General features: G+C 49.9%; 1 protein-coding gene across 1 annotated transcript in view; it reads right to left on the bottom strand.

Annotated features, from left to right (window-relative positions):
- IQSEC2 (IQ motif and Sec7 domain 2) overlaps nt 1-9,233 on the bottom strand; it is a 45,192-nt gene that overhangs the window by 8,218 nt on the left and 27,741 nt on the right. The window contains exons 4-8 of the mRNA XM_005868693.2: nt 8,420-8,821; nt 5,031-5,926; nt 3,552-3,713; nt 2,957-3,079; nt 1,524-1,690 (exon numbers count right to left, since the gene is read on the bottom strand). Of these exons, the coding sequence (XP_005868755.1) occupies nt 1,524-1,690; nt 2,957-3,079; nt 3,552-3,713; nt 5,031-5,926; nt 8,420-8,821 (1,750 nt within the window). The remainder of the gene's footprint in view (nt 1-1,523; nt 1,691-2,956; nt 3,080-3,551; nt 3,714-5,030; nt 5,927-8,419; nt 8,822-9,233) is intronic.

The raw sequence follows: 9,233 nt of genomic DNA, 5'->3' as shown, positions 1-9,233 counted from the left end.
AGAGAGAGAGAGAGAGAGAGAGAGAGAGAGAGAGAGAGGCAAATGAATGAATGAACAAATGACTAATGGATTCTGGGAGACAGCTCCAGATGGCCTCTGATCTGTCTCGCTCCTCCCGTTTACCATCCTTCTCCATTCCTGATTGTCTGCTGAGCAAACCCACTCACTCTTCTCTCTAAACCTTCTGTTGGTAGAAAATGTTTTCCAGGTGCTAAAGGAACATCCTTCCTCATACTGCCTTTTGACTTCAGCTGTCAGAATGATTTAAGCTCATCGACTGTGCAAACCCCGAAGGTCAGCAAATTTGTCTTGTCTGCTTGTTTTGCCACAATTCTGTTTCCCTCTTTTGTTTGTGTTTCAATAATCCTAACATATGAGCCATTTTTAGGAGACTGCCCTTTGGTGAGAGGCAGGGCCTGACATCAATACAATAAACCAAGACAAAAGGTCAAGGTGAAACGTTTAATCTGGCACTCAAGGCCCTCATATATTGGCTCCAACAGACCTTTCCAACAGGATCATCTATCCCATCTCGATTATTCTCCAGGCAACTTTAGATTTTCCTACTTCTGTGCCTTTGTTATTCTTACTGCCAGGTAAGTCAAGTCCTACTTTATCTGTGTCTTCGAGGTCCACCTTAAAATGAATTCTCCAGCAAGCACTCTGGAGGTGAGCTCTCCCTCCTCTGAGCTCTGACTGTCCTTTTGACCTGCCTGACATCAAGGCTGACATCACCATTTGCTTTCTTCCTTGTGTCGTGTCTCTGGTACTGTAGGTCAGTCTCTCCCACAAACGGGGAGCTCTTTTGGGACAGGGACTATCGCAGAAGCCCTTCCACTGTCCTTAGCACCCATCATAGTGCCTGGCACACATGAGGCACTCGGTTAGTGTCAACTTGCTGGCTGACTGGTTGAGTTAAAAAATAAATACATAGCCTGGCCAGTGTGGCTCAGCATTTGAGCATCGAACTATGGACCAGGAGGTCAGGGTTTGATTCCCAGTCAGGGCACATGCCCGGGTTGCGGGCTCGATCTTCAGTAGGGGGCATGCAGGAGGCAGCCGATCAATAATTTTCTTATTATTGATGTTTCTATCTCTCCCTCTCCCTTTCTCTCTTTGAAATCAATAAAAATATATTAAAAAAATAAAAGCATAAAGAGAGGAAAGGGTACTAAAATAATTGAGTATTTATGGGCATAAATAAAGAAGAGAGAAAAGGAGGGAATGATGGGTGAATGGACACATGAATGAATGGGTGAACCAGTATACGCTCTGTAAGAGTCAGGGCTTTTATCTCTCTTGTTTAGGACTGGCTCAGTCAATATTCAGTGTGGGAATGAGTAGATGGCCAAACGACCAAATGAATTAATAAATGAATGCCCCAGGAACATCCAGCCTTAGTAGAAAGTGAGAGCATCACAGGTTAATTTCCAAGGAACCTTCCTCACCCCACCCTCCCATCCTGCCCACGTTCCCTTCCCAGGGGAAGGACAGGAAGAGCTGACAGGGAGGTCTGGGGTCACCTCTCAGGTTCTTGATGAAGTCATCTAGTTTCATCTTGCGTTCAGCCTTGACGCTGGGACTGTACATGTCAGTATTGAGGAGGATGATGGCAAAAGCGAGGATGAAGATGGTGTCTGGGTTCCGGAACTGGCGCACGAGGGCTGGGTTACACACACAGTACCGCTGGCTGCAGGGCAGGAGGGGCCAGGGCCAGGGTCAGGCACCAGGAATCTCCACCTACCCACCATCCTCCCAGTCTGGCACCACCAACCCTCTCCTTTAACAAGTACTCCCAAACCCTTTGGGTGTGTCCTTTTTCTTTGGAGTTTCCCCAAGATAAGCATGTAAAATTCACAATCACTACCTTTTACTGAACTCCACAGATCACCTCTCTCAGCTTCATACATAAATACCCTACAGAGGGTCTATGTACATGTCCTATGTAGTCCTATCAGAGTCCTGCAAGGTAGCTATTAGCAGCCCCATTTTACAGATGAAGTGACTGAGACCCCCAGTGGAAAGGTACCTTGCCCAAAGTAATAGAGCTGGTAAATGGGGAAGCCAGCATGAAAATCTGTATCTTTCTGATTGCAAAGAAAACCTTCTCCCATTATGGGAAACAAATTTTCAACAACTCTCGTTCTCCTCTAAATACCTCCAAAGTGGTGGGGCCAGGATTTATACCCAGGTCTACCTGATCCCCGCAGCATTCATAGTAGACTATAAAAGTTAAGGGTCATGCCCTGGCTGGTGTGACCTGGTTGGTTGAAGTGTTGTCCTGTTGTCTCAGGTTCGATTCCCGGTCAGGGCATGTACCCAGGTTGCAGGTTCCATCTCAATAGGGGAGTATACAGGAGGCAACTGATTGATGTTTCTCACATCTCTCTCTCTCTCTTTCTCTCTCTCTCTCTCTCTCTCTCTCTCTCTCCTCCCCTTCCTCTCTCTAAAATCAATAAAAACATATCCTTGGGTGATGATTAAAAAAAGAGTTAAGGGACATGGAGTCAGACACACTGAAGTTCAAATCCTGGTTCCACCGTGTATTCACTGTATGACTCTGGGCAAGTTATTTAACCTCTCTAAACTACTAATTTCTCATCTGCAAGACAGAAATAATAATAGAAACACCTACCTCATAGGGTTGTTGTGAGCATTCAGTGAAATAATAATATAAAGTGCCCAGCTCAGCACCTGATACCTGGTAAGAGCTCAACAAACACTAGCTATTGTTGCTGATGTTGTCATCACTTATGGGAGTCCCATGTCCCAGATGCCAAGCTAGATACTTTTTACACATTACCTCTGATCCTCACAACTTAACTGCCTCACAAGGTAAGATTTATAATTGCCATTTTCTGATGAGGAAAGTATGAAGGTGAGAGAGGTGATCTGTAGACACACTATGCTGCCCCCCGAAATAGGGAAAGGTAGCTTTAGTGGGAAGCAGGCGCACCTGAAGGCTTCGATGAGTCGCTCCACTTTCTGGGCCTCGCCCTGAACCCGGATATGGGATTGGAACTTCCGGAGTGCATCATCCAAATCCATGGAGGAGAAGTCCATCTCATCCACCACACAACTGAGGAGCAAGGAGGGGGTGTGGCACTCTCAATTCCTCTGCACAAAACCTCTGACCCACCCTGACCTGCTCAAATGGACCAACTCCTCCATTGATAGACATCCACAAAATATGGACACATGGCCCAAGTAAGTACATGTGAGGGCGGAACATTTGAAATTGAATCCACCCCAGAAAATCAGGTCCAGACATATGGCTACTAAGAGTTCTTTCCATTACGCACTCATTTCAGAGATGGGAAAACTGAGACCCAAAGACCATAGGAAAAGCGTGCCTTACCTGGGGCCACCCAGAAGCCTTTAGGAATAGGGCCAAGAGAGATCAGGCCTTTTTGGTGCAGAGGGTTATGGGATAAGGAAGGCCCATTCATCCCGTTTTGCAAGTTTGAGCAGAAAGGACAGGCTGCCCCCCACCTCCAGCCCTCCTTTGCCAGGAATCCCTGGCCCAGCCTGCCCCATGCCAGGGTCCTCACTCCAATACGTCTCTGTTGAACTGCTTCTGCCGGTTCCCTAGGAATTCCCCTATCATCTGCCGGCTGAGGCCTTTCCGTTCCAGGATGAAATGAGCCACTCCCACCGGTGTGTCTGACAGGAAGCCCCGCTCAATCAGATACTGGATGCCCTTCTCTGGCTTCCTGCAGAAAGAAGGGAGGTAGATGAGACGACCGTCCTCCTAGAACTTGGCCCTCTGTCCCATTGCTTGAACTAATTTTGGGCCCAATCACGACCTCGGAGAACCAAGGAAGTCAAATACATAATTTGGTCCAATCCCTTCAGAAAACTGAGGCCACTTTCCCATTTCACAGTTTCAAAATTCCAAGGCATCCTCAACCCAACTTCCTCCTTCACTGGAGCCACACTACAACGGAAAGAAAATTAAAATTTAGTGAGAGCCTGTTTAGTGAAAGCTCAGGAGCTTTGCTATTCCCAGCAGGCACTGAGGAGTCCTGGAAGAGGGCCCGAGCTCCAGGCTAAGCCCTCCTTTCCAAGGCCCAGGCCCACCTGTACAGGCATCACCCAGCCTCTGAGCGTTTCCATAGACGTGGTGTTTCCTACTTCCCACTGGGCCAGCTCTGGGTCTGAACTATCCCACATTCAGAATCTCGGAGCCTTAAGACCTCATGAGGCTAAAATTTGGAAGAGACTTTAGTGTGACAGGAGTCTCACACCCATCACTTACCATGCATGACTCGGGACAATTCCCTTTGCTTCTTCAAGCCTCAGTTCTTTCTCTAAAAAATAGGGACACTCCCACCCAGATTGCCGAGTTATTCTGAGAACTAAATATAGGTGGCAGTGTCTAATAGGCTACACATGTAAGGCATTTATTTTTTAACTATTTTCAAATCAAATGTCGCACTCACCCCTCACTCCTAAGGACCAGGCCCAGGGCCAGGTATCTAGAAAGAGCTTGGTCCTGCTTACTGACTAGCCCAGCATTCCACCCTGCCCCCCAGTGCCACAAATATACACACCCTGCTAGTGGATAGATGGAAACACCGAAGCCCAAAGAAGGAACCCACCTGGCCCAGAGCTACACAGTGAGTCTGGCTAAAGTCAGGATAGAGTCCAAGTCTCCTGTTTCTCAGAGCAGGGCTCTTTACATACCACATTGGCTCCCCACCAAATAGGGGAGGCTGAGGACACCAAGTTCAGAATCCATTCTATAGATAGCGAACTGGGGCCCAGAGAAGGGAGCATCTCACCCAAGATCACACAGCCAGTTAGAGGCAGTGCTAGGACTAGAAGTGCCTCTGATGGGTGTGTTGGGGGACTCTCTCCTCTGCCACCCTGTTGCCAATCCTCTTCACTAAACAGCTGGGGAGAAACACCATCCACAAAATGCGAAGCTGGCAGAAGCAAATTACTGCTTGGAGTTTAGCCCCAGGGATTCAAAGTGCCTCGTGGCAGGGTAGGAAGGGGCAAGGGGGGCAGGAATGGGAAGCACATACTTATTGAAGAGGTTGAGGCCGATTCTGTAATGCCGCCTCTGCACCACGTCATTGTTGAAGGCTGGTGAGTCCCAGCTGTGCCTTGTCTCTCGCTGGTAAGTCTGCTTGCACAGGCTGGTGGCTGGAGGCTCCCTCAGGCTGTCCCTCGAAGAGGAGCCAGAGCTGCAGTTGATGGTCTCATTGGAATTGCTGGAGCTCTCAAGGCTCTCGTTATCGCCACCATCAGAGTTCTCGCCTGCCGCCTCGCACTTCCCCAGCCTCCGAGCCCCAGCCACACCACTGGGCCCAGTGCCACTGTTGGGGGCTGGTGGCAGGGGCCCTGGTGGGGCTGGGGCTGGGCCCTCTGGGGCTGGGTAGTGGCGGTGTAGGATTGGGGCCCTGCCTGGTGGCCCTTTGTGCTTTAGGGTCCCATGGGGGCTGCAGCCATCGGCCTCATACACCAGCTGGCGGTGGACAGAGCCGCGATCTGAGCGGTCACTCAGGTCCACAGAGCTGTCACTAGGAGGCTCAATGGTGAGCAGGGGAAGGTGAGCGGCCCGCAGCCGGAAATCCCGACACTCCGAGCACCCAGGTCCCCTTCGAGGGCCTTCCTCACGGCTCCCATCTTCCCGGGTCCCTGGTGGCCCTGGTGGAGGAACTGGTGGGAGAGGGGCTGGTGCCCAGAACTCAGGCCGGCTCTGGGGTGGGGGCTCTGCGCTGGGCAGTCGTTCAGGGGATGGTGGGGGAATTGGGTCATCCAAGTAGAGGGGAAGGTCACTGAAGGATGTGGCTGAGCTGTCCTCTTGCTGTTCCTTCGACTCTCGCTTCTCCAGCTGGGCTGACCCTGTCTCCTCAGACATGGGCCCCGATGGGTGGCAGTTCAGGGCCTCATCAATGGATTCAGCCAGAGACTTTACCTGTGTTTGCGGGGAAAGGGGAGGAGGGACAGAAAGGGAAAGGAAGGGAAGATGAAGGGAGGGTTGGTGGGATGAAAGAAGGGTGGGAATGAGGGAGGAGGGGAAGGGAATAGGGAGAACTTCCTGGTTGGTCAGCCAAGAAAAGGGATTCCCCTCCCCCCACAGGTTCTCTGCAGTATATGAAATAACTCCCAGGGAGCCATTGTGAGCTCACAGAAGCTGGGACTCATGCCCACAAGCTCCCCTCTCAGATATCCCAATACCTCCTCAATGTCCATGTAGACCCAAGTCAAATGCCACCCACTCTCATTCAATCCACATTTCTGCATCTGCCATCCCCTGAGTCAGGGGTGGGCAAACTTTTTGACTCGAGGGCCACAATGGGTTCTTAAACTGGACCGGAGGGCCGGAACAAAAGCATGGATGGAGTGTTTGTGTGAACTAATATAAATTCAAAGTAAACATCATTACATTCATTTCAAGCGGGCCGCATCCGGCCCGTGGGCCGTAGTTTGCCCACGGCTGCCCTGGGTGAACCAAAGCCCCAGCTTCCTCCAGGCTTCCAGAGCCCTCTGTCTCCTTCTACCTTAGGAAATCCATATGATTTAGCCTTGAAAAGCCAGACCATGGCTGGTAACTCTACCTCCCTGTGGTATTCAGCCTCTCAACTGGCCCCCAATGATTCCTGCCTCCTGGTATTCACACCCTTGTGTACCACACTGTCCTGGGCTTGGTCTGTGGGACTGATAGCATATGACAGAAGTGATGAGTGTCACTTCCGAGAATAGGTTATGAAAGACTACAGCTTCTGTCCTGAGCACGCTCGCTTGCTTGTGCTCTCTCTCCCTCAGACCCTTTGCTCTGCAGGAAGCCATGGGCAGTCCTATGGAGAGGCCCATGTAGCGAGAACCTGAACCCTCCTGCCAACAGCCAAGGGAGTGAGCTCGGAAGCAGACCTCTCAGCCCCAGTCAAGTCTTCTGAGATTTCGACCCCACCTTAAGCTTGATTATAGCCTTATGAGAGACCCTGAGTCACTTGCTATGCAGCAATAGGTAACTAATACACTTCTCCATCAGACTTGGATAACACTGAGAGCTGGGCCTAGGCCTGGTTCTTTGATCTCCCTACCAGACTATGAACCTCTTCCCTCTACTCCCTCTTGAAGGATGGGTCCAGGCCTAGTTTCTGTCTTTCTAACTCAGCTCAACACATTTCTTGACACAGAAGAGATGTTCAATTAATGTTTGTTGTATGAGTGAATAGATGAGTGATTCAGATTTTTCTTTAATACTTCTTTCTTTCCCTCTACCCACCCTACCCAACACCCCCCTCTTCACTAGCTCCAGAGAGGCATACCCAGGCTGATGACAGGGCCACATCACAGAGGTTAGAGCAGAGTGATTTCTTCTCTTATAAAGCTTCATTCATTCATTAAACAATTTACCTTCTTGGTTTTTAGGAAGGAAACTAACATGGACTTAGTAGCTACCACATACTAGGTGTTTCTGTATACATTACCTAGCTGAACTGAATCTCTGAAACAACTCTAAAAGGAAAGTTTTACCTCTATTTTATTTGTCATGTTTCAGTGAGGTCAAAGAGTTTGCCCAAAGTCCCACAGCTGGGAAATGGCAGAGCTGGAATGTGCATGTGAACAGCTGTGCTGACGTACCCAAGCCTAGAATGATGACCCACTACCCTCAGTGCCTGCTACATTCCTACCCTTCCAGGCTGTTGCTGATGCAATGCCTATGCAAGCAACACCCTGCCAACTAGCTCTAACTTGCTAAATGTTATTTGTCTGTTTTCTCAAAAAACCTTTCTCTGATCCTCCCAGAAGAAAGTTTCTTCTCCCTCTTCTGGTTTCCCATGGTACTAGATGTGATCCTTTCTCATGGCTCTGAGCACACTCTATTTCCAAAGACAGTCGTGTGCCCGTGTGTCGGCCATTAGATCCTCAAGAGCTAATGGCTGGAAGATCTTTGGGAACAAGGACCTTGGTGGTTTAGCTGTTTCCCTCATGGCGCCCAGCACAGAGCCTGGCCCATGGTAGTGTGACGTAAGTGAAAGGGCGTAGGCTTTGGAACCAGACAGAGCTGAGTTCCAATCCAGATCGGAAAAGTCACTCCACCTCTCAGGGTCCCAGAGCCTCAGTTGCCTCCTTTGTGAAGTTGGGGTATCCCGCCCATCTCACAGGTCATTATGAAGCACACACAGTAGGAACTCATCACTGTTTGTTAGGCCTTAATTTGATAGTGCATCAAGTTCTTATGTGTTCTATAAACCCAGATTTTTAACTTGCTTGTTTTTAACAATATAATTTTTTGTCTTGCCAATTCTTTCTCGTTCTTCTCACAGACCCTACTCATGGCAGCTAGTGGTTCTTAAATGCTTGTCGGGTCACGTGTTTCAGTTTGAAGTACAGGTAAAAAGTCGGAGGAGTAGCCAGAGCATAGGGATAGGGAGGAAAGGCCCTTTTCAGGGATGCTGACCTGTTTGGAGAAGGAGTCCTCCAGCTCTGTGATGTCATTGGAAAACTCTCCCGATGTGGTGACAGAGCTTCCCCCACCATCGATGCCCCCTCCACAGGAGCCTGCATATGGGAGGCCCCGTTCAAGCAGGTGGCTCCGGGCACCAGCCATGGCACCCTCGTCCAGCGAGGCAGGCTTGCCCTCGAAGTACGCGGGGTTCTGGGCCTTCTCGTACTCCTCAAAGGAGAACTGCATCCGCATGTTGGAAAGGATGATCCGTCTGGACATGCGGCTTTCCGAAGCTGAGCTGCGGAGCCGCTCAAAGTTCTTGTTCATGCGGTACTGGCGGAAGGCCGTCTGGATGGTCCTGGCAGCCCTACGGCTCAAGAAGGAGCCCCCGTACTTCCTCTCCAGCATTTCCACCTGGCAGGGGAGGGTTGAGGGGAACAAGGTCAGACTCACAAAAGCCTCATGTCCCTGGACCTCAACCACACCACTACGGAGACACAGCTAACTGCTTACAGCTGCCTGAAGGCACCAGGCTGCTCGCTCAGTACCCTTCCCACTCTAATCTCAGATACTGCTTGTCACATGGGACTGGGTTGTGGTTTTCTTTTATTATTTACAAGAAGTAGACAGTCAGTATACCAAAAAGTTAGAAAAAACAGAGAAGCCAAAAAGGGAAGGAATAAAGAAGGAAGGGAGGGAGGGAGGGAAGGGAAAAGAAGGGAAGGGAAGGGAAGGGGAAGGAAGGAAGAAAAGGAAAGAGAAGGGAAGGGAAGGGAAAGGAAGGAAGGGGAAGGGAAGGGGAAGGGGAAGGAAGGAAGGAGAAGGA

Source organism: Myotis brandtii, unplaced genomic scaffold (genome assembly GCF_000412655.1).
Source record: "Myotis brandtii unplaced genomic scaffold, ASM41265v1 scaffold2750, whole genome shotgun sequence".
NCBI classification, from domain to species: domain Eukaryota; kingdom Metazoa; phylum Chordata; class Mammalia; order Chiroptera; family Vespertilionidae; genus Myotis; species Myotis brandtii.
The sequence above is the reverse complement of the archived record's forward strand: the minus strand, read 5'-3'. Positions and strand labels throughout refer to the sequence as shown.